The 24913-nt window shown below is 55.4% G+C and overlaps 1 protein-coding gene across 1 annotated transcript in view; it reads right to left on the bottom strand.

Moving 5' to 3' along the window:
* The window catches only part of RTN4RL1 (reticulon 4 receptor like 1), a 70076-nt gene extending 48367 nt beyond the window's left edge, over positions 1 to 21709 (bottom strand). The window contains exon 1 of the mRNA XM_082707161.1: positions 21206 to 21709. Within this exon, the coding sequence (XP_082563287.1) occupies positions 21206 to 21218 (13 nt within the window). The 5' untranslated portion in view covers positions 21219 to 21709. The remainder of the gene's footprint in view (positions 1 to 21205) is intronic.
* Between the last annotated feature and the right edge of the window lie 3204 nt (positions 21710 to 24913).

The following is a 24913-nucleotide window of genomic DNA, read 5'->3' as shown; positions in this document are numbered from 1 at the left end:
TTGGGGTTGGATCCGCACCGCTTTGCCTTATCAGCCCTGCTTTTCACAAGCACTTAAATTCATGAGAAAAGGGAAAAAGTGAAATCAGATAGAAATGCGGGTCTGTTTGCTGTTTTCTCCAATGAAATGGTTCTGGGTAAACAGCAGCCGCCTTTGATGAAATCCCAGCAGGCTTAAACAATAAAGCTGGTTACAAACTCAATCTGGCAGAGATATCAGATCTGAAATTGTTTCAAAAAACATGTCAACATTTTCTAATGCTCCTAAAAAAACTTCCTGGTCTGCCCACTGTGAAGTCTGGGTCTGGGAGAGAGGAAGGGGGTGACCTGGGTCTTGGTCTCTGCTCAGGTCCCATGGGACTTTCCAAGGCAGGAGCCCGGGAGCTCAGAAGCCAGATGTTCCCACTGCTGGGGACCCTCTCATCTGAAGAAGCTTACATGGACCACTTAACAGTCATTGCCCAAGCCCGGCAGGGCACCACTCTTCCTTCTCATACACCACCGCTCCCCCCACCAACCCCAAATCTGGCCTGTCTGCCTCCACCCTTAGACTGCAGCCAGCGGAAGCTTTTAAAAATGTAAATCAGATCTTGCCATTCCTTTGCTTAAAACCTCTAATGCCTTCACAGGGTCTGCACTTAGAGAATAAAATCCAAACTCCTCTCCTGGCCTACAAAACCCTCCAGGGTATGGCACTGCCTAGTTCCCCAGTCACACACTCCAGCCTCCCCAGGCTTTTACCCAGCCCTAGAACATCAGTCTCTTTTCTGCCCCTGGGCCTTTGCACCCCTGAAATTGGCCTGGGATGCTTGGCCTCAGCCTACAGTCACTGTTAGCTCCCTGACCGCCCCAGCTAGTGTTGCTCCTCTCCCTAGCCAACTGCATTCTCACATTACAGTTCGCTGTCTGCACTTAGTTCAGCCACTATCTGAAATCACCTTATGTGTTCACTTATTAACTGTTTCCTGCTTCAGAATGTAAACTCTCTGCAGACCCAGCCTTGTACGTCTCCTTGGGTGAAGCTTCTGACTGGCATGTAGTAGTAGGTGCTCGGATAATTAGCTGCTGCATGAATGAACAGCAAAGATGTGGTGACCCCTCTGGGTATCCTCCTAGGCAATACTCCGGAGGCCTGGAGCACACCCCCCATAGAAGTATCTTGCCAACCTCTCTGGTCGGCCTCCCAGGGTGCCCCACTGCCGCCTTTCCCCAGGCCCCTGCAGGCTTTGGGGCTTCCAGGCCTTGGAGGCCAGGTCTGGCCTAAGAAGTGGGATGTCCCCCAACTTTCACTGCTCCCTTCCCCGGGCTGGATTCTTACGCCCTCCTCAGTCCTTCTTGGAAAAGCGCGGGCACTGGTCTGCTCGGGCTCCGGGGTCTGGGGCCCGGAGTGGACAGCGATGCCACCCGAGGGCACAGGGCCCCCACCCCCACCCGCCAGGGACGCAATCGATTCCTGCCACTCCGGGCTCTTTAGCGAGGAGTGCTGCCGGGGCTGGTGGAGGAGCCAGACGGCTGCGGAGGGGGTGGGGAGGCCTCCTTGGCTCCCTGGCCCGGATTAAATATTTACTATGTTTTGTTTGGCCTTTGGGGGAGGGGCGGGGAGGGCGGTCTCATCGATCCAGAGCTGCGGGCGAGGCCTGCCTCGCGGGAGGCGAGGGCGGCGCCCAGGCTCCGAGCGCCCGGCGCCCCACCCCGCAGACTCCCCGCGGCGGGCCGGGCAGAGCGCGCCCCCCAGCCCCGACCTCTTCCCGAGGCGAGGATCTCTCTCTGCCGAGTCGACAGGCCGCGCTGACAGATCTGGGTTACTGCGCGGGGAGCCGCCGCCAGCCCCGGAAAGCATTCCCACCTCGCGGGCACAAGGCCGGGCAGGGGGCTGCGAGCTACACCCCGCGCTCTGCGGACCCCGCCGCTTCCCGCCCTGCAGTCCTAGCCGCAGACTCCGGAAGCCGGCCTCGGCCTCACGCGACCCAGCGCCCGGGCTACGCTGAACCGCACCACTAGTGCCATCTCTTCTGGCGCACCAGCCTCCCCGAGCGGGCCCCACTCTCCCATCTTACAGATGGGAAATTGAGGCAGAGAAGGGTGGGCGTGGAGCCACAAAGCCTGGTGGCTTCCTCGCCTGGCTCACCGAGCGCTGGGCCCACTGGCCCTGGCGCGCTTGGGAGCAGAGCCTGAAAGCCAGTGGTGTCGCCTCACAGGGACCCGATGCGGGGGTGGGGGGGGACTCTGGGAGTGCTCTGCGGGGGGGGTGGGGGTGGGCAGCCAGGTGGGACTGCGGAGTCCCTTTACATGGGCACACACACACCTCCTAGTCCCCCATTTACTATTCCACACAGGGGAGAGGCCCCACCGGGGATGGAGAACGGAGTCCCTGCCCCATAGAGCAGCCAGGTAGACACCGTGAGAGCTGCCATCCCCCTTCCAGTCCCTCTGCTCCAGTGTGGGATATGCATGACCACCCTCCAACAATCCTGGTACATGGGTGTACACTCCCCCTAAAGAGCGGCTTGCATCACAGTCTACACATGGAGATACACGTGTATCTCCACACCACCCTATCCATGTATGTGTACATTTGCCCACATACACACACACACATCAACTAAGGAGGGGCTGCCCGCCACCACGTGTGTACCCACTAATAGACACATGCACACGTACGTACATACTAAGAACTGTCCCATTCCTGTACATGCGTGTGTGTACATGCTGTGTGTACATTTTATATCCAAAGAACACCCATTTCTACCTTTGTACGTGTTTGCACACTGATGTGCATAGAGCACCGGCTATCCCCTCATACCATCCCTGCACACACTCACACACAAACGCACCAAAGTGTCCACCCCCCACTCCATCCCTATACACGCGTGACACCCCTACACACACGCGCCCCCCGCCCCCCCCTCCCCCCCCCCCCGCCACACGCATGCGCGCCCGTGACAGGCGGCTGGGGAAGAGCTGCAGCCTTCAGCCCTGCTCCTATTTAAAGAGAAGCATTGCTGGAAAAGGAACAAAAGCAAAGCCGGCTATAAATAGCCACCTCCCTCCCAGCTTTTCCTGCCCTCCGGCCTCAAGGCCTTGCCTCTCTTCTCCCAGCTCAGGCCCACAGCAGCCAGGGCAGGGCTGTCCCCCCCCACCCCTCGGAGAGAGGTGGTGGCTTTGGAGCCCCAGAGGCCACGTGGCCAAGCACTGACCACTGGAACAGGCCAAGGGCTCTGGGCTTGGATGGGTGCAGGGACTCTGGGGTCCCCATCTGCACCCAGTCCTGGGAGCATGTGCCCAGCTCAGAGGGAAGGAGGCCCCCTTGGCCACGCCTGCTGCTTCAGCAGAACAGCAAAGGCTGGCAGATTCAGGGAAAGGAAGGTGAGTCCGCCAAGCCTCAGCCACGCCTGCTGCGGGCCCTGTCTTTCCAGCCAGGCCAGGCCTTCCCAGCCAGGCCAGGCTTCCCTGGGTTGGTTCCTAGTTTGGTCCTTGGGCCCAGAGCTGGGGATATTGGGTGCCAGGTCAGGAAGCCTCAGAGGGTGGAGGAGAACATATCAGAGCAGGAAGTGGAGGAGGGGGTACAAGTCTCACTCGAAGTTCCAGTGCTGTCACTACTGATCCTTGAGCAAGGCTCCTAACCACACCACCCAGCCTTGGCTTCAACCCCCTCTCCACGTGGTGTTGCCAAGGCTGCGTGAAAAACAGGTATGCCCTGGCAGGCCCTTGGGCACTGTGGAGCAGCAGGCCATGGGGGAGGTTGCAGACTGCTCTCTGTGTCTGAAAAGAACTGGATCAAGAGAATAATAATAATTTATTTAGTTTATTTTGCATTTACCATTCGCTAGGCACTGGGCTGACTTATTTGACCTCCTGCTCACTAGTTTATATTTCCATTCTATAGATTGAGCAACTGGGTTCAGTGGCCTGCTCCAAGGTCACACAGGACGCTAAAGCTCAAAGCCAGCTTGCAAAGCTCAGTAGGGGCTATCTGAGACCAAAACCCACTTTCCTATGTACTCCAGGAGACTGGGGGACTCTGGTCCTCAGACAAGCCCCTCAGGAGCCAGAGGAGGGCTGGTTGGCCTGCTTCCCCCAGGCTAGCCTGGGCCTGGAACTGGATGGGCTGTGGAGAGGATGGTGTGGTCCTGCGTTCCAGAAACACACAACCCCCCCACCCGCCCCCCACCTCCCATCCTCTCCACCCCCCCAACCCCCTGCCAGGGACTCATACTTGCTGCCACTGCCCGCCCACCACTTCCCTCCTCTCCCTGCTGTCCTTAGCTCCCCAGAGGGGCCTTTCTCCACCAACCCCAGGGAAGGGGAAGGGAGGGTGGGGGAGAGCTCAGGCAGACCTACTTTCAAGGCTTTAATCCTTTTTGCTTAAAGGATTTTTTTTTGCTTGGGGAAGACTTGGTCTGATCAGAGGAGAGACGCAGGGAGCTGACAAGCTGCGGAGGATGGGGGGGTGGTGAGGAGAAAGAAATACATATTTATTACCCTCAATTATTAAAAAATAGATAGTACCAGATCTTAGGTCCTGGCAGACACTGCAGCGGCTTTTGCACAAGGACTGTTTTCTTTTCTTTCCCTTTCCTCTCTCTCTCTCTTTTTTTTTTTTGTTAATTCTGTGGAGATTGTAATGTGGCTAGAGCAGTAGGAAAACTGCCCTGGCCAGTTTCCAGCGGGTGGAGGAAGGCTGGGGTACTGGACAGGTGAGCAGGACCCTCCTGCCACAGGTACAGGGGAGAGCCCCTACCTTATCTCCATGGAGGGCAGGGTGTGGGCAGGAGGGGTCTGGGCCCCATCTGGGGCTGCACAGGCTCTGCCCCTGGCGGGTCCTCAGCTCTTTCCCTCCATGGCTCTCTCAGGGTTCCTACTCTTTTCAAGGAAGTGGTCAGAGAGGAAAAATCCATTCTGGATTCTTCCCGAAGGGCCTGACACAGCTCGCCCCAGAGCTTCTGACAGCTTCGCCAAGGGCCAGCTCCCCAGATACACCTTTCTCCTCCTATAATTGTATCAGCCTGTTGGTAAAGGGGGCAAGTGGTCAGCCTAGTGCACACACCAAGGGCCTCTGAGGCCTGATACCCAAGAAGTTAACAACCACCCCCCCCAACCTGTCAAGAGGGCAAGATGGGACCTAGAATGAAGAAGAGAGGGATCTACCCTGTGGAAAAAGGCAGGGGAGGCAAGGCCACTGAGGAGAGGACTATGGCATTAATTTTGGTTCTCAGAGTCCCTGCAGAGCCTGGCACACAGTAGGCCTTGGCACATGGCTCTTAAGTCATAGGCTTGTGTGAGGAACACAGCGCAGCAGCCGAGACTCACTGAGGCCTTGCTATGTGCCCGGAAGACACTTTACATCAAGATTTCTCGGAAACCTTAAAAAAAAAAATTCTCAGAACCTCAAGAGGCAGGTGGCATTAGCCCCCTCTTTCAGATGATGAAACTGAGGCCCAGAGAATTAAAAGCATTTGCCCAAGGTCAGGCAGCTGGTAAGTGATGGAGCAGGGCCCTGGTTCCTGCCTGGACTCCACAGCCCTTGCTCTCATCCACTCTGCTGCAGACACAGACAGAAAACCTGCAAAGACCAGAAATATGTTTGAGAGGAATCAGGCAGGCCAAAGAAAACCACCTGAGAATGCTTCTCACTGCTCTTGCCTTATCTCTGGGGACATCTCCCGGACACTGGGCAGAGAGAGAAGGGAGTTTAGGACTGAGTCAGTCCTCCCCAGACAGGGTGGCCCCTGCTGCCCATGGTGACCCGACCCACCCTTACAAGTCCTGAGACTCCTGCTTCTGGCCAGGGCTGGCCCATGTTAGCCTAGCCCCTCACTCAGACTCAGCCCTGGTCATAAGGAGGCGATCCGTCACAGGGTAGTCAGGCCTGGCCTGCGGGGAGGATGACGCAGGAAGTTCTCACTGTGACTGCTAACATTGAGGGCAGCACCCGCAGAGCCCCTGGCACAGTCAAGCACCAAGAACTGTATCAGTTTAATATACACCACCTTACAAGTCAGGTAGTCTCATGAGTGGCCCCATTTTAAACATGGAAACACTTACGTTCAGAGAAATGAGGTAATTTACAGGAGACTAACCTGGGTCTGGCCAGATCCCGTGTGCTTAAGCAACCCACTTGGAGATGAAGAGCTTGTCCACGGACCCCCGGAATAAGCCCTCCCTACCAGCCTCCCCTGAGCGAGGACAGCCACAAGCACTGCGTGCTCCGACGGGTGAGAGACGCAGGAAGGGTCTGGGGATGGGGTCGTGGACAGATAAGGCGCAGCTAACCAATATTACCAGCCAGCACGCAGCACGCGTTGGATGTTCTAGAGAACATACCATCCAACCACTCCTAATGCTGTGTGATGTTGGGCAAGCCACGGCACTTCTCTGTGCTTTGGTTTTCTCAGCTGAGCTACAAGGTCCCTTCTAGCTCCAAATAGGTAAGAGCTGGGACACCTTTATGCTTGTCTTGTCTGAAGATGTTTCCAGGGCACCTAGGTGGCGCAGTTGGTTCTGGGATCGAGTCCCGCATCCGGGTCCTTGCTCAGCAGAGAGCCTGCTTCTCCCTCTGTCTGCTGCTTTCCCTGGTTGTGCCTTCCCTCTCCCTCTGACAAAATATAATCTTAAAAAAGGAAAAAAAAAAAAAAGCGTCTGCTTTCAGCTCATGTCATAATCTCAGGGTCCTGGGATCAAGCCCCACACCCGGCTCCCTGCTTTGCCATCTCCCTCTGTGCTCTCTCTCGCGTGCTCTCTCTCTCAAATAAATAAAATCTTTAAAAAATTAAAAAAGAGCCTACAAAACTGTCAAAATCACGCAAGTTCCCTGGTCCAAACCAAAAGTAAGGGGCAGGCTCTTCCTCATATACCATCCTGGGGAGTTTCTGCTGCAACCTAACCCCAAGGAAAACTAATTCTTCTGTACACCTTTCCCTTTGGTTTGCCCACCGCCTGCTTCCCTGGAGACTTGGGCCATGCTCATGGCCACAACGCATGTGCGCACACACACAGACATGCACTCACGCACATGGACCTGCCTCCTCTCCAAATCCCCAGGAGGCTTCAGGTCTGGCTGGCTTCTACTTGGGGTAGTATCTAGCGCACACACCTAAGGGGTGTCACTGACATCCCATAATGGCCTCCATACAACTGACTTCCTGTGAAGTCCTTGACATCTCACACTTCTTTCGTTCTCCTGCTCACAGGTGTTGGCTAACATGTCCAAGAGCGAAAAGCTGGAAATGCCCTCTGTGCACAGCCTGAGGGGACGGGTAGTCATGCGATGGAACATTCTGCAGTCATTAAAATAGGTTGAGAATTACCAACCTAGAGGGGCTGGTTCAGTTGGTAGAGCATGCGACCCTTGATCTTGGGGTTGGGAGTTCGAGCCCCACATTGGGTGTAGAGATTACTTAAATACATGAAACTTAAATAAAAAAAAGAAGAAGAAGAAGAAGGAGGAGGAGGAGGAGAAGAAGAAGAATTACCCACCTAGAAATAATTCAATTTAGTGTCTGCGGTAAACTGTAGATTCAACAAGACAGGGTACATTTGCATTGCAAGAAGCAGCCCAGAAGGAGCGATCAAATGCACCAAATGCCCTGGGAGGGCTTAGCTTTCCCACACTTCCCTCTTCGGATTGTGGAATTATAGTGATTTTCTTCCTTTTGCCAATCCCATGTTTTCTGTCACATGTATGCATTATTTGGGAAGTTCAAAAATTTTACTCAGTGGCTGTTGAGTCAGCCCCACCTCCTGCTCCCTGGTACTTAGGGCTCTGAGACAACTGGGTTCCCCTCAATCTGTTCTACAATCGGTCTGCCACCGGCCCATATAGCTATCATGGTCCATGTACAGTTATCCCCTTGTTCTCCAACTTTTCCACCCTGCCCGGTCTTTCCAGGCCCTCCTCCACCCATAGAGCCTTTGAGCAGGGGCCTCCCTCTGGCCACCTGCCCTGCTGGCTTGAAAAAGCCTTCCTTACCACCCTACCCTGGGCTTCCCTGCTCCTGGTGTGTGGCTGCTCACTCCCACCAGGTGGTACGCTTCTGGAATGAGGACGAATCTTCGGCCTATCACTCACGCCCCACGGTACCCAGACCAGAGTGAGAGCTTAGGAAACAACTACAAGGGAGCACAGGGGCTCAGGCCTGGTCAGAGATGATGGTCTAATTGGGGAGAAAAGGCTGATGTATAAATGAAAAAGACAAGACCATCCACAGAATTAAGTTCTGTGTTTCATGCTCAGAGTTAAAGGGAAGGGCTTGTGGGAAATGATCCGTGACCTTGCATTCAGGCTGCAGACTGGACCACATTAACTGAGGAGAAGCTTCTGACCACAATGGAAAGGGGCATCCCTAGACCCACCACTTCTCCTCCCACCATAATGTTGCTTTGGTTTGTACTTTGGCTCCTCCCCCTAGCCAAGAGGCTGATGAACTTGTGACTGACACCAAGCTCTAGTCCTCTCCAAAGGAACCTGTCACTACTTCGTGGTCTGTACCTCAATGCCAACCCTGCCTACAGCTCCAGCTCCAGAAGCAGCCAGGTACTGTATCAAGAACACTCCTGCCCCAGGACCTTTGCACTTGCTATTCCCTCTGCCTGGAGAGCTCTTCCCAAACAGAAACAGCTCAGATAGCTGCAGAGAGCCCTCCCTTCCTTTAGCCTCTATTCAACTGTCACCTGATCAGAAAGGCTTCCCAGTCTTTCTAAAATAACACATCTCTGGTCATCCCTCTGTTCCTTAACTCACCCTCTAACAGTCTTTTCTTCTAAGCACCTATCCCTACCTGACAGAATACAGTCAGTCATTCATGGTCTATATCCCCCCACTAGAAGGTAAGCTCCATTAGAACACGGGACTTGGTTTTTACTCTTTGTTTCATCTTTAGGGCCAAGCCAGCATAGGCAGGCACTCAACAGCTGTTAAATGGTTGTCACATGGAGGGCACCTGGGTGGCTCAGTTGGTTAAGCAACTGCCTTCGGCTCAGGTCATGATCCTGGAGTCCCAGGATCCAGGCCCATATCAGACTCCCTGCACAGCAGGGAGCCCACTTCTCCCTCTGACCCTCCCTCCTCATGTTCTCTGTCTCTCGTCCTTTCTTGCTCTCTCAAATAAATAAATACAATCTTAAAAAAAAAAAAAAAGTTCTCTTCTCTCGACTGACAGAATAAAAGGCAGCCAGCTCATCCATGGATAGACAATTCACAGGTGACTGTGATCTGTAACACAGAAAAACATGGCGGGCTCAACTGAGGTCTTTCTTCTGGAAACCAAGTTCAGGATACAAAGAATGTGAGGCCATTAGCAGTGGAGGAGGTGGAAGGCCATCTTGAAGAGCAAGCGGCCCTGGGTGACCACACTGGGCCTGGTACAAGGTGACAAGTCATGGGTACAGATGGTGGGGTAGAAGCAGGGGCAGCTGGGTTGGGTGGCAGGAGAGGCACCACAGAAAGGCTGCTACTCTCTTTCCTGGAGGCTTCTGGAGTCCTGGTCACTCATCTCGCAGTAATCCCCCACTTCCAATGAGCTACCTCGAATCCCTGCAATCAGATTTGTCCACTAAAAGCAGAAATAGCAGCCCGCCAGGGGTGGTGGGCCAATTACAGGAAGATGAGAGCAATGCCTACCTCCAGCCAGCCCCAGGACCAACCGCCCAGCCCACTGTTTGGTGGCACGATGTCCCCCTAGGCTGGTGCATTCTCCTGGGTGTGGTCCTGTGAACGGCCCTGGCCTCTCTCCTTCTGCTCAGAGATTTTGTTTCAGCCGCAATCTTGGAGACTGGGCAGCAACCTGGGAGCCCTCCCTTCCTGGGAGGAGAGGAAGCAATTCAAAGTAACAAGTCATTTTCACAGAGTAGACAAAAGAGGTGGTCTCCTCACCCCAGGGACCCCCCGAGCTTGGCTGATCTCACGTTCGGGCCAGTCTCAGTCAAACATTTTGGATCTCTGAAGCCCAGAGCATCCACAAGAGGTTTTTATTTGCCACGGAATCAATAGTGCAAATTTGGTTCCATAAAAATCTGCCAAGTAGGGCTCCTGGGTGGCTTAGTGGGTTAAGCCGCTGCCTTCGGCTCAGGTCATGATCTCAGGGTCCTGGGATCGAGTCCCGCATCGGGCTCTCTGCTTAGCAGGGAGCCTGCTTCCCTCTCTCTCTCTGCCTACCTCTCTCTCTGTCTACTTATGATCTCTCTCTGTCAAATAAATAAAGAAAATCTTAAAAAAAAAAAAAAGATATCTATTAAAAAAAAAATCTGCCAAGTACACCTTAAACTTTTCAGAGTACGAGTGTTATTTCTTCTCCCACCACAGCTCCCGTCCCACCAGATGTCCTCTATGGTCCAGCTGACCTTGTCGTTCTATGCCTCCTAGCTTCCTGGGTCCACAGAGGAGCAGAGCTGCGCTAGGCTGAGGCAGCATGCGCAGCCCCAGGCCCTGGATGAGCCCTATAGCCTCTCTAAGCTTCAGTGTCCTCATCTGGAACTTGGGGCCAGTAAGACCTGTCTTTTCTGCTTTTAATGAAGCACTGCACAGGAAAGCTGTAAGATTAAAAAAGAAGAAGAAGAAGAAGAAGTGTGTTCTCTTAGTTCCCTAGTACTAAAGCCCCAGCCCCAAAGGCAGCCAAGAATACTCCTGCCTCAGGGCCTTTGTGCTTGCCGTTCCCTGGGCCTGGAGAGCTCTTCCCAAGGAGAAGCAGCTGGATAGCTACAGAGAACCCTCTTTTCCTCTTTCTTTTTTCTTTCCTTTTTTTTTTTTTTTTTTTTTTTAAGCCCTGGGTTATCATGGTTTGATCTTATGATTACAAAACAATTCAATTTTTTTTTTAAATGCGTGGGGAGGGGCAGAGGAGAGGGAGAAAATCCTAAGCAGACACCATGCTGAGCACAGAGCCTGACATGGGGCTCAATCCCCAGACCCTGAGATCATGACCTGAGTTGAAATCAAAAGCCTGACGCTTAGCTCACTGAGCCACCCAGGTGCCCCACGGAACACTTTAAAAATAAGGTTTTGGTACTATGTCTTCTGGGTTCCAAAACCAGTGACTGTGGTCATGTACTGAATCAACATTTCTAATCAATTCATGAAGACATGACATCAGTCATGGATTCAACGCTACCCGATGTCGCCATGTGCTACAGTCTCTTTCGTGCAGGATGCTGTTTAAATCGGGGCCCGGCAGTTAACTGGATGGGTACACAGTAACTCAGAGAAGCTGGGTCAGGAAACTGGAAGAGAGAATGTCATTTGCCCCCCACCCACACCCCACCCTGGGGCTGAGGGGAGGGAGCTCTTTTGAACCTGGAGCTCCGACAGGAGCCGTGGGGCAGATGCTGTGGAGGCCTGCCGATCGCTTGCTTTCACCATTTTAGCACACACCAGCCTGCCTTCCAACTGGCAGAACCTGCATCTCTTTGCCTGCGGGCTTTTTCTAGCAGTGGAGCTGGCAGTTGCTCACCCACAGAGCAGGCCAAAAGTGAGGGGTGGGGGAGCTAATCTCTACACCAGGAACACCACTCAGCCAATGATGGAAAGGAGCTGTGTATAAATACCCCCACTCCCTCCCTTTCGTGAGATAACTCTGAGGTGTATGTTCTAAACTGTAACCCCAAGCTCCCTCCTGGGATTTGAAGTCCTGGTTGCCCACAGTATTCCTTTTCTCAACCATGGGCTCCTTATTGGCTTCTTCCCCTCTCTCTCTTCCCGGCTCACCTACTGGCGTTTTCTAGGACGCCTCCCAAATATACAACATACACTCGAATCCTTATCTCAGGCTGCACTTCCAGAAGAATCTTTGGGGGATGATGGAGGGGCAGGAGAACTCATGCTGACTCACCAATGGTTGAAGCCAACTAGAAGCAAGAGGGTGTGGGAGCTCAATGTTGATGTTGGACAGGCCAAGCTCCTGGGACGGAGAACAGATCTAGAGGGACGGGGGTGGGAGGGGGGACTAACGTGTCTTATGAAACCTACCTTCCAGTGAGGAGGGCAGAGAATAAACAGGCAATTGCAATTAGATAGGTTGGATACAATGACCAGAAAGCATAGACAATGACGGGCTGTCCAGCTGGGAAGTCTGGACCATCCCAGGAAGAAAAAGAAATCAGTGCAGGTGTTTTAAGCAAGGGAGAGGATGAGAGCAGGTGGCATTGTAGAATGTAACCACAGCGTAAAACCTGGATTGGGTGAACACAAGAGGAGTGGCTAGGAGCTAGCTGCTCCGGTGAGGTCGTGGGGGAGAAGGCAGCCTGGGCTGGGGTGCAGGTGGGGGGGGTGGAGGTGTGAAGGCCACAGAGGGGGCAAGGATGGCACTTGGAGATGGACTAAGGGGGAGGGTGGGGTGAGGAAGCACACTGTCGGTCCAGGGCTGGAATTGAGGGGGCCTGGGAGGTTGATGGTGCCAGACACTAAGATGGGGGGAAATGGGCAAGGAGCCGGTCTGCCGCCAGCTCGGGCAGAGGGAGTACAGTTTGAGACACACTGAGTCCAGGGGTCCTGTGGGGCTGGCAGCAGAGGCAGTGGGGGCGGGGAGGGGGGCGGCGGGCGGATGGCCCAGAACGGATGGCCCCGGACGTCAGAGGCAATGCCTCCACCGAGCAGGATGTGTGGGAGCCGGGGGCGTGCTGAAGCCCCCCAGAGGAGAGCAAGAAGGGAGACGGCGCCCAGGGCGATGCTTGGGGAGCTGCCCAAGTGGTGGAGTTGGCAGAGAAGGCTGAGAAGGAGCAGCCGGCTCTGTGGGCGAGCAAAGTCGGAGAAAGACCAGGGGAGCTGCCATCAGGAGAGCCACGGGGAAACCGCGGCCAACAGTTAGATGCCACCAGAAGGTCAGATGAGACAGGAGGAAAACGTTTGGTACGGTCAGCATCAGGCCAGAGCGGTGACAGTCGAGTGACAAGAGGACACAGCCTGAAGCCTGACGTCTGGGTTGAGGTGTGAGAGGGGACAGGAGGGCAAGGAGACTCCAAGCATGGACAGCTCCCCTCAGAGGATGGGACTATGTCCCTTTGTTAACACACCACACCCAGCACATTCAATTGCCTTCCTGTGGGCTCTGTCCTGCCAAAAGGGGCCACAGCAGACTCCCCAGTCTCCAAATTGGTGGGGCTGTCAGTCAGGATGTCCGTGAGGCCAGGGCTGGATGCCCCTCTTCCCAGCTCTGACCAGGCCCACTTACGCTTCTCTGGGGTTTTTGTTTTGTTTGTTTTTAAAGGTTTTATTTATTTATTTGAGAGAGCGCAAGATTGATAGAGAGCATAAGCAGGGGAGGGGTAGAAGGGGAGGGAGAAGCAGACTCACATCAGAAGAAGGAAAGGGAGAAGCAGACTCACATCAGGAGTCTGTAACTGAGCAGGAAGCCTGATGTGGGGCTCGATCCCAGTACTCTGGGATCATGCCTTGAGCTGAAGGTAGTCACTTAACCAACTGAGCTACCCAGGTGCCCTCATTTCATTTTTTTTCTGGACTCTGACAGTGGATATCATTGGAAAACACTGTTCTCCTTCCCAGAAACATGTGAAAAGCCATCACTCTGGTCCTATTATTGATGGAGAAACTGAGGCCCAAGGAGAAGAAGATGCACCCAGCGTCCTAGAGACCCAGCCACAGAGCTGGAATCTAACGCAGCCATGGGACTCCAACTTTGGCTTTCTTTCTACAACCCCATGGTCCCTAGAAAGAAAAGGGCGATGTCCAAGCCAAAGCCAGGGTCACACAGAGCTGCTGTTAGAGGCAGAGCTTGGCGGCCAGTGAAAACAGAGACAGGAGAGTAAACACGAAAGGGCGTGCTGCCTGCAGCCCGTGCCAAGGAGGCGGCCCGCAGTGCGGGAATGGAGCCGCTTCCCCACAGCCCGGGCCTGCCCGGCTGCCCCCGCACTGACCACAGAGTCACTCACCAGGCCCTGCCTGCTCCCCAGGCCACCTGGCCTTAGCTGGCTAGCCCACCACACTGCAGGCTCCTTCCTTCTCCCGGCCTGCTCAGGCAAGCCCATGAATAGAACATTAAAGGCAAAACCTTCTAAAAGAAAAAGCAGCTCCCTGGTAGGAGTCGCCCCACTAAATGTCAAATACAGAGCAAGGCTTTCTGCCTCATATGCTTCTCACTAATGGAGGCACCTAAGCTTCCATAGCCCCATCATCCAATCGCCCTATAAATAAATCATTGAAAGAAGAATGCCAATTTTCCCCCCAGGGCCTCATGAATCTCTCTATATAACCATATGTAAAGGCCTCCTTCACTGTGTTGGCGCAGGTGCCCAGAGAAGGATGGCAAACTCTGCTAGGGCAATTTTAGAGGCAGAAGCAAACTTTCACACCATCTCAGTGGGCTGTGAGTTGGGAGCCCAGTTTTTTTCCTAACTTGGGGAAGACTTCTGCTCAATTTCCTTTTTTTTTTTTTTAAGATTTTATTTATTTTAAAGATTTTATTTATTTATTTGACAGAGAGAGCACAAGCAAGGGGAGAGGCAGAGGCGGAAGGAGTGGCAGAGGGAGAGGCAGGCTACCCGCATAGCAGGGAGCCAGCCCAATGTGGGACTTGATCCCAGGACCCTGGAACCATCACCTGAGCCAAAGGCAGACACCCAACCAACTGAGCCACCCGGGCACCCCAAACTCTGCTCAATTTCCTGCAGCCCCACCCTGACGACGCTGCCACGGCCCTCTAGTATCAGCCCAGGAAGCTGCCAAGAGACCCCTCTGCAGGGTCTTCTCTGGTCCCTTCCCTAGGGCCCACCCCTGCGGGCAGAGTCACAGCAATTCATCGAGCTTGGCTCCCGGCATTGCTAGCTCGTGGTGCAGAGAGCACCAGCCCACTCACTCCTGGAGGCCCCCCACTGACGAGCTCACCAGCCCACTGATGGCACTAACGCGCTATGCTACTGGCCCCAAGGACCAGGAGGTGGGGCACACGCACGTGGGATGCCCCACTCTACAACAGGGAGCTTCAGGCATGCACACTTCCAGTGCCTGTTGCATGCTTGCCAGGTGTGTTTCTACAAATGCGCGCACGTGCCCACATGCGTGCGCACACACACACGCATACACACACACTCTATTGTGCCAACCCTCTTGCCATGCCAGCACGGAGGCTGTTTGCTGTTTTGGATCCCAGCTTTGCTGACTGATGAGACAATGATCACAGGCTCAGAAGCCCCGGCTTGTCTGTGAGATCAGAACCCCGAGTCACTGTGGTGGGGGGAGCTCCTTGCTCAGAGGTGGGAGTGTGCCTTTCTACCTCCCAAGACTACCTAGACTTTCGGCCTTAACTCTTCTTTCTTTTCCAAACCCTAGGGAAAACTGGCCTCTGGAATTCAACCATGGCCGGAAGGGGGCAGAATTCCCTTCTGGAGGACAGGTCTGAGCTCTGCCATTACAGTCCCGCTAACAGACTAGGGCTGGGCCATGGGAGCACCACCCCAAGGGTAAGGGAGAACTCCAGAGGTGGGGAGCAGGTAAGGGTGGAGGGACCTGCTTCATCCAGCTTCAGCCACCCCATATCCTGGAGCTATTGCTCCCCACACAAGCACCTGCCAGTCTGGGATGCAGCTTTGTGAAGAGCAGGATGTGTGGGAGCAGGGGGCTCCCCTAGCCAGGAAGAGCAATACAGGGGGAAGGACCAGCCCCCAAATAAACCACGTCCCAGCCTTTCTCAAGGGCATGAAAGCAGGAGGATGGGCTGGCCCACTGTTCCATCCCTGTAGTGAAGAAACCAGAGCAGGAGGGGAGGAGGCAGGAGGTGAGGGTGTGTCTGCCCAGACACAGAGGGAGGGTAGGGAAGAAGAGGACAGGTGAGACCCTGGGGTCCTAGAGCCCCAGGGTCCCAGGGAGAGATGCTCCTGGAGGTGCAGCAGAAGGGGAGTGCATGGGAACGACCAGAGAGCTCTGTAACAAGATACAAATGATTCAGCACCCCGCAAAACAAATGTCATGTAAATTCAAGGCAGATGGGCATGTGAGACAGTGGAGCTTAGGGGTTAAGAGAGCAAGCAAGCGAAAGAGTGTGGCGGCAGACGGATCGGGGATTGCATTCTGACTCAACAGTGTGCCAGCCGTGTGACCCAGGGCAAGTGACTTCATTTGTCTGTGCCTCAGTTTCCATAATCTGTAGAGCAGGGACAAGTACAGACTGACCTCAAAGGGCAACTGCAGAGATGACATGACATAAGGTATGTTGTCCACTTAGCTTGGCCCATCGGTAATTAATTATAAGCAGGTATTGGTAGTCCACGGACGGTGACTAGCACGAGTGGGTCCTTGCTGCCCCTGTCTCCAGCTAGGGTCCATACCACCTCCTGGTGGGCTCAACCAGGCATGCTCAGAGATGCAACACGGCTTGGCTTTGCCCCAGTGATGGACACCAAGTCAGGGTGCCTCCTCTACCCAGTTCAAGGCATCCAAGGAGGTCCCTGCTCTTGGACCCCCAACCTTGGAACTGATGTCTTGCTAGGTCTTGTCCCAGGCCTGGGAAGTCCCTTCACCCTGAAGTCCCTGCCCCACTCCTCTTTCTGACTCACTTCTAGTCAGGGTGGTCTGTCCAGCGCACCCCGAGAAAGAGCCACTTCCGGCATTCTGCGCGGAGGTCCTGCCTTCTGCTGTCCCTGGAGGCTCTGTTCCCGTTTCGCCAGCTATTTTGCTTCCTTGGCCATCTGTTCCCTCCCTGTCATCTCCTCTCTGCTTTCACCTTAACCACTACTTTGCTGCAGATGGTACCAAACAGATCCGTTCTTGACATCCTTCATAATGCCTGCCCCCTCCTTCTCCTCTCCAGCAAGTGAACTTCTGCTCTGTCCTTTTTCAGGCTGTGACTCCAAAGCTTAGGGCTGGATTCACCCCACAAGCCTTCCTCCTCAGTCCCATCTGCTTTCAACTCAGCCACGGGTCAGGGGACAGATACCTACCCTTTCCCCTGCCTTTTCCTCTTCCTAACGAGACTTCCCCTTTTCAGACTTGGCCAAGAACCTTCTCCTGGTGTCAAGTCCACCGTCTGCTCCACTTACCTACCTGGTGTTTACAAATAGTGCCCTTGAACCCTGCAGAGGGCTTGGGATTGGTGGCCTGAGACAGAGACCAGAAACTCCGGGCTACCTTCCCACAGTGCAGGAGCCCGTGTGCCCACGCTGGGAGTTTGGTCCTGAACGGTTTCTCTGTAGAAGATGGGCCTGAGCAGTGCAGCAAGGACTTGGCCGCATATCGGCATGACGGGAATCGAACCAAAACACATTTGCTATGTGGTCTGAGCTCACAAGGGAAACAATGCACTGCTTGCTTTGCTTTTATTCTGGCCCCTGGTGAGAAAATGTATGTATGGGCTTTATTGGACAACTCTGCTTCTCTTCTTCTCTTGGTGTGTCCTGGTGCTCCCCTAAAATTCCTCCTCTCAGCTTCTCTCTTCTGTCATAAGAACTAGGAGCTTTGAGGAAAGCAGCAGTCCAGAGGCTCCCAATGAAAGAAGCTGTGTTTGGTGACACTGGTCCCACCAGGCTGCATTCTCTGGGTAGGACACAGTTAGGCGGGGAAGACTGAAATGTTGTTTCTGCGCTAGGATTTGGGATAAAAAAAGCCTCACATCTCAACCCTCCTGAGCAGGGCTCTTGTACTTCCCCTTTATACACATCCTCTGCAGCAGAAAGAAGAGTGTCTTGGCTGTCCATGGAATATTCCTCCTTTCTCTTCTCCACTGGAGCTAAAGAGGACCATGAAACGGACAGCTCCAAGAGGAGGGGCCTGTTGTCACCTGGCCACCTGAAGACTCTCAGGTCACCTAGGGAATCTCTGGATTCCAATCCACCAAGCACTGACGACCCCACAATCCCTTCCTCCCGCTGCCTCCCCTTCACACAAAGGAGACCCACTCCAGCCACCAGGCCAGTCCATCTGGCTATGGAAACCAAAAGAACAAAAATGCTTCTTACTGGATTGCAGGCCTAATCTAGCTCTTGCTGAATTATTCAGGGATGGCATTAACTTATAAATGAGTGTGTTTGACTGATTTTGTGGTTGATGTACAGATAAATTCTAATGAAAGACAGCTACAAGATTTTAAATTATTAATTAGACTGCCACTTAACAAAGCCTATTTGGCACTCTATTTCCTTGCTTAACAAGACAAAAACTTTAAGGATAGGTTCAGTATTAGCCCAGAGGCTGTTGATTTGCATTCTGTTTTTATAGCTCTAAAAATGAAAACCATAGATCCTGACCTTAAGCAGGCCACTTCTGGCAAAGCAAAATCCCCAACAGGCTGCCCTTTCTTCTTGGATGGTGCTGGGGGGCTTCAGGCCTGGCTTGCCCTGCCTGTCTCTCATCTCTAACCAGAGGCTTGCTTTTTATATCCCTAGTCCTGCCAGGGTAGGCCAGGAGACGGAAAAGAGGGCAGGCAGCTGCTGAAGCCTTCAGCTCCCAGCACCGTCAGCAGCAGGATCCACTGAGGGCTCAGGCTGTTCTGGTTCACAGAGGTGTGGCTGTGGCCAGTAGAGTCCTTTCATTAAGAGACACAAGGCAGCACCCCTCCCCTCCAATTCCTAAAACATCCTGCCAGAGGACAGCACCCAGCTTGCTGTAATAGGACAACCAGAAATCAGAGTGATGACCCTCATGATCACAGCCTGTACTCACCTTGCCCAGACAACTGAGGCTCCTCACTTCACAGAGCACTCCATTGTCAAGACCATGAGCCCAGCCCTTTGCAGGAAAGTTAGAGGGTTTTTCTCTTCCACCTTACCCCCAGGATCTCAGGATGGCTGCTCTTTTTTCAAATCCAAACCAAGACTATGAAACTCCCTCAGGTGCAGGAGTCCACGCAGGGCTCTGCAGCTGATGGGCAGGGAAACTGCAATGACCATTTGAACCCATCCCTATAACATTTTTTTTGCTCGGAGCTTTTGTGAACAATTTGGGAAACAAACTTCAATGGCCACCTCCCTTGGCATGAGCCTTGGACATACCTTTGGCTTTGAGCACACACCTAGAATCCACACAGTATTTGAGTGTCCTGTATATGTGTATAAAAGAAACAAGTCCTACAGATCAGGACCAGGGGCTGAGAGAGAAGACTGTTCAGAAAAGGAGCAAAAATAAAGTTCTTTGTCCACACAATGTCCCAGCAGCAGGCTGTAGGCCACTGGAGCTCAGCCTAGCCCAGCAAAGGGCTTTTCTGCTCTGTTTTCCTTTGGCCAATCCAAGTGGTGAACCCCCATGACTGCCAAGCCTCCAGTAGCCACCTCTTAAACAGGGTAAGTGAGTCTCCACTGGGAGAGGCCCCCAGAATGCACTGGGCTCATCCGGGGTTGGGTCTCTGGCTAGTGAGGATGGGAGAGAAAGGCTCCTGGAGTTTCCCTGGGCACTTAAGTCACGTAAATAAAGTACCTGGGCTGTTGTCTGGCTCATTTTTAACTGTAAACTGCCAAAAGACAAGAGACCAAAAGGGAAATGGGATGTCACTTCCCTTCTATTATCTCCATCCCAAACCTAGCAACCCAGCCATGGCAGCCTCTTAAAACTGCCTAGGAATCCTTAGGCACCAGGGCAAGTGTGCACACTCCAGTCCCAAGCTTCTCAGATCCGGGCCTCAGCTCAGTTTTGTAAAGATCAGCCTCTGTGCGCAGGCACTGACCACCATGGCTAGCTGCTGAAAGGCCTTTTTAAAAGTCCCATTCTGCAGGGAAAAAGAACCGGGATGTATCAGTGAAGAGGTTTCTCCAACCAGCCAGAGAGACTTTTCCCCACACCACAGGAAAAGGTAGGCAGCGTCCCCGTGCCCCCGCCTCCCCGCCCTGCCCCGACCCACGTGGAAGACACAAGTCACCACAAGTTTGTGGCTATTGACACGACGGGGCAACAGAGGCTCCCCGGTAGGCCTGAGCCAGCCTGAGCCAGCCGGGACCACCACACAGCCTTTACTGCTTCCAGAGAAGGCGTGGTTTCTTCCCCCACCTGTCCCACCTGCTTGTGGGGTCTCTCCCCTGACCCCCACATCTGCTCCTCTCCACCCATCTTGAGGCTTCGCTTCCCATTCTTCCGCCACCTCCCCCTGCCCGTTTTCTCCTTCCCCATCCTACTGTGAGGTCAGAATCCTGTGCTTACGACACCTCGGTCTGTTGCCATGGAAACAGGGGCGGATTAAGGCAGGAGCACAGAGCGCAGGGATCAGGGCCCTTAGCTACCTGAGCTCCCGCCTTAGCCGGCTCCCGCAGGACCCCGGCAGCAGGACGCAGCCGCCGCGGCTTACCCGCCATCCCGCCCGGCCCAGAAACGATAGGGTCCCGATGGAGCGGCGCAGCTCGCCCAGACCAGGAAGGGGAGGGAGGCAGACGCAGAGGCCGGGGCAGCTGGAGACCGCGTTTGCGGGCTCCCGGCGTGGTCACCTGCCCTCCCTGGGCCCCGGGGACAGCTCCCGGCGCGGCAGCCACGTGGGGGCGCGGCGGGACTTCCCCAGCACCCGCGCCAACTTTGCAGCGCTCTGCAATGAGCCCGGCTGCGGGGGAAAGGGGGGCAGGGGGAGGGTGGTTGTGGTTAGGTGGTCGCGGGGCCAGCTCTCCTCAAGTTGAGCCTGGCACCTGCCGCGCACGGAGCGAGTACGGCCCCCGCCTTCCCATCTCGCTGCTCCAGGCATAAGGAAAGTTTGAAGAACAGAACGGCAGGCGCTAGCCACCTCCCCTGGGCTGCTGGGTGCCCAGAGCCCGTCCCTGAGGACTAAAGCAGGACTGTAGGGAAGATGCCCACGTCCCGGTCCCGCCTGAGAAGCGAGGGCGCGCAGTGAGCGCCCGGGCGGCGCGGTGACTGACCGCTGGCCGCCCTGGAGCGCGGGCCGCACCCGGCCCCGCCAAAGCGGCAGAACTGGCAGCATGTGCCCACGCAGCGGAAGGAGTCTGCGACTGCAAAACTTTATAATGGCAAAGCAAAGGTCCCAGAAGGCCGGCTTCCTTTCCATCATGGGTAGCTCACAGTGGTCTCGAAATGACCTCGCCGAGCCAGATCCCTAGGCCTGGCCGCTTGATCCATGGCGCAAATCCCGTGTCTCGCAACCGGCCACAGACAGGGGCTGAGCTCCAGCAGCAAACCCTCCGCAGGTGCGTCCCCGCAAAGCCCGCCAGCCCGCCAGCCCGCCAGCTGCTGCTTCCCGGGCCAGGAGCTCGGGCGCCGGAGAGCGCTCCGGTGGCTCCCGGGCTCGAGGCTCGGCCGCGTGTGCACTCAACTCCAACTTGCCCCTTCGGCTCCAACTCACCTTTTCGAAGCATGTTGGCCGCGGGGCCGCCACTCGGAGGTCGGCCTAGGCGCGCTCCCTGCCGGAGTCCGGATTCAAATCCTTGGGTGCGGGCTACAGCTAATCCGAGCGCGTCGAGGCGGGGGCAAGCCGGGGATCCGCTTGTGCCCGGCAGCCCGGCCCCTCAGGGGCATGGTGAGCCCAAACCCAGCGCCGAGGGCACCGGCGCCCACTAGCAACCGCGGCGCTGCCTGGCAGCCCGGCGCGCTCGTTCAGCCCCGGGACAAGCGGCTTGCTCCGCGGAGCCGGCGGCCTGCTTCTGCAGCCCCGAGCTCTTTGCAGGCGGTTTTGAGGGGGGACGCCGCCCCCCGGCCGCCCGGCCGCCGGGCCACGGCCCCCTCCTCTCCGCCCCCTCGGGCCGCCGCCGCCGCGGCTGCTGCAAAAGGGCGCTCGCACGCACCGCCGAGCTCCGGGGAAAGCGCCCGGCGCGCGTTTGCAGGACCCAGCGATCGGCGGAGCGGGGCGCCTCCCTTCCTCCCCCCCACCCCTCGGCTTCCCCCACCTTTTCTCCTCCCTTCCTCCCTCCCTCGCTCGCTAGCTCCCTCCCTCTCGCTCCGCTCCCCGCCCCCGCTCACGGAGCGCCTCCCATACAAAATTTATGAAAGTGCTCTCAGCTCGCGGTGCCGAGCGCCGTCCTATTCCCAGGGCAGCGGCGCTCAGCAGCGCGGCGCCGCCTCCCAAGGTGTTTTCGCTGCGCCCGCGCCTAGGGACGATCCTTGGCCCGTGTTGGTCCGAGTACCTGCCCCAGGCCCTGGGCGGCCGTCGGGCTACTCGAAAGCCCCTTCTCGGCCCCGCGGGCTTCCCGGAGCTCGCGCCCGCAGCCCAACCCCCGTCTGCTCGCCCTTCGCGGCTGGAGGTCACTGAGAGAGGCGGCTGGAAGCGTGCGCTCTGCCCACTGGCTGGGACAGGAGGACTGCCACCCAGAGACCCCGATCACAAGTCTGCACTCCTGCCCATATCCTCTCTAGGCGACTTCGCTTCCTTCTTGGAGGCTCGACGGCTCCTCCCCGCCCAGGACAGCTCCGGAAAACCCAGCCGCCTCGCATCCCGCGTCCCAGGATACTATTCCTTTGGGGGGTAGGTGTGGCGCGCCCCCAGACTGGTCTAGCCCACGCAGCAAGCAGTCAGTGAGGCCCAATTCCAAATTCTAGAGTGAGGAAGGGACCAGTGTGGGGCTCAGATGGGCTATCCCCGCCTAGGGGGGGTGTCCCTGATCTCCTTCAGTCTACACCGACCCCGCCCGGGGCTTCCAGGAAAATGGAGGAGGCACCGTTTAGAAAGCAGGTCCCGCAGGGGGCCAGTTGGGCTGAACAGAAAAGGTTCAGGCCAGGCGAGATCCTGGGTGGAGGCGGCACCCCCTACTGGCCTGGAATAAGAGGGGTCCTAGGAAAGGAAGAAGAGGGCGCTAAGTCACTCATTCAACGTGCATTTACTGAGGGTCAATTCGTGGGGCATTACTATTCCTAGGGATTCAGCCAGTGAAAAAGACAAGGTCTCTGCATTCAATGGCACCAAGGCTCTGGGTTTCCGCTAACTACATACGCATGTAACTACAAGAGCTTAGGGCATAGCTGGGGAAGAAAGACCCACAAGGCATCTTAGAATGTGACAGGAGGAGAAACAAAGTGTTGGGGGCTCTACTAGCTCTGTGAGAGGGGTGAAGGTGAAGGATGATCAAAGAAGCCTTCATCAAAGGGATGCCATTTAGGTTGGGGCTTGAGGGTTGAGTTATCAGTCTGAGAAGAAAAAGGGCATTCGAGGCAAGAGAAAAGGTGCAAATGCTTGAAGGTGAAAAAGTAACCTTGTTCTGATGATTAAGAAGATTGGTCCATCTTGGGATGGAACTGGAGGTGGAGTATTCTCTCTCTTAGCCTTGACTTGGTCCCACACCCTGCCAGGCATTAAAGCTGGTCTCAAGGCCCTGGGCTCTCCTTGAGCGAACTGAGGCCCAGTGAGGTTGAACAACTTGCTCCATGTCATAAAGCAGATCAGTGCCAAAGTGTAGGCCTTAATCGGGGTCTGCTAATCCTCCTTCCAGCCCCCTGAGCTGCCTCCCCATGACCCCCCTGCCCCACAAACTCTAGCATCTCAGACGAAGTTGGCTGGGGCTGGGCGTGAGTGTGAGAAGCACAGTTATTTCGGGCCTCAGGAGGGCTGGGCGCTGCTTTGGAGTCCAGCCAGGGGGTGGGGGTGACTAGAGGCGGGTGTTGTGGTATAATGTGGGGGTGCACTGTGCCCGCCTTCTTGTCAGGCAGTAATTACTCAGCCTGCTGAGTAACTCAGGCAGGGAGACCCCCCACCAACAGATGGAGGTGTTCTCGGCCCAAGCTGAAGGACAGCCCCCAATGTCCTTCACTGCAGTTATCTTAGGGGACATGCTCACATCTGTCCTTGATGCCTAGTTCCCCTAGACATCACCTGGTTTCCTAATGGGTGCTAGGGCAGCTCATTCAGCACAAGAGGCTGTGGGGCAATGTTGTAAGAGGGTGAGGGCCTTCAATCATCCACAGGCCCCATTCTGCCCAGAGAAAGGCTCCAAGGGATGCGAGACCTGCTAGGGAGATGCCACTGCTCTTGTGGAATCAATTCCCCCCTCCCAACCCCCATGGATCTCACAGCTGCAGCCAGAGTTAAAGCTGTCCACAGGCTGAGCCTTAGTGTACTGAAGGGGGAGGGGCTGGACTCAGGGGATCGCTGGAATTGAGATTTTGCACCTTGGGAGTCCAAAGAACCCAGGGGAGATGGGAAGTCCATGCTGAGCTCTTATCAAGGCAAGAGGGGTATTCCTGGGACCCATATTGGCCACAGCCCTGTCCAAAGCTATGACTGTCCTAAGAGTATCAGTCAGTGGCCTGGGGGGGCAGAGCACTGACCCCTTCTGGTCCTCCCCTTGGCTGCTCACTCTCAGCCAGCCCATACATCCTTTCTCTCTGGGCAGCCACCCAGGCAGGCCTGTCCCTGGCTGCTTGTTTATCACTTCTCCCTGTACCTTAATTAGGAGTTTCCAAGCAAGGAGGGCCTCCAGGGGAGCCCCAGGCCACAGAGCTACCTTAAAGGGCCAGCTGTGCTCACATCACCACCTCTGAGAGAGGAAGGTGGTGCCAGAGGGCTGGATGGGCAAACAGCCCTGGGGGACTATTGCTGTATGGGGCAGACCTTGCTAAGGGCCAGTCCTGCAGGTACTCTGATCTTCCAAAGGTCAAGGCCATCTCACTGGCTGCTTATGCCTTCCCTTTGGGATCTCAAGAGCCCAGGCCTGATCAAGAGAAAGGCTATCTGGACCTGAGAGGCAGCCAAGGCAGGGAAAAGGGTAGATTGGTTTAGGCAACCGGATTCCTTGGACTGCTCCCCCTATCCCCACGCCCTGCCCCAGGAAAGCAACCTCAGGCGGGGGCCTTTCCATGGTAGCAGTTTTTCACAGGGGAAACCTTCCAGCATTCTGCACTGTTGGTCCTAAAGGTAAGGGCACTCTGGCGCTCAGAAAACCCCAGGACTCAGCTTGGAGCAGGGCTGATGGGAGCTGAGTTCTGTCTTGTTTGGGCAGTGGGGTCCTCTGAGGTATGGAATTTGGCTCTACCTACACGGCCTCCACTGCTTACCAGGAGAGACAGAGAAGAGCGAAAGGGATACGGGGCGGTGGCGGGGGTGGTCTCCCATTCACAAGACTTG

Source organism: Mustela nivalis, assembly GCF_964662115.1.
Source record: "Mustela nivalis genome assembly, chromosome: 17".
In the NCBI taxonomy this organism is placed as follows: domain Eukaryota; kingdom Metazoa; phylum Chordata; class Mammalia; order Carnivora; family Mustelidae; genus Mustela; species Mustela nivalis.
The sequence above is the reverse complement of the archived record's forward strand: the minus strand, read 5'-3'. Positions and strand labels throughout refer to the sequence as shown.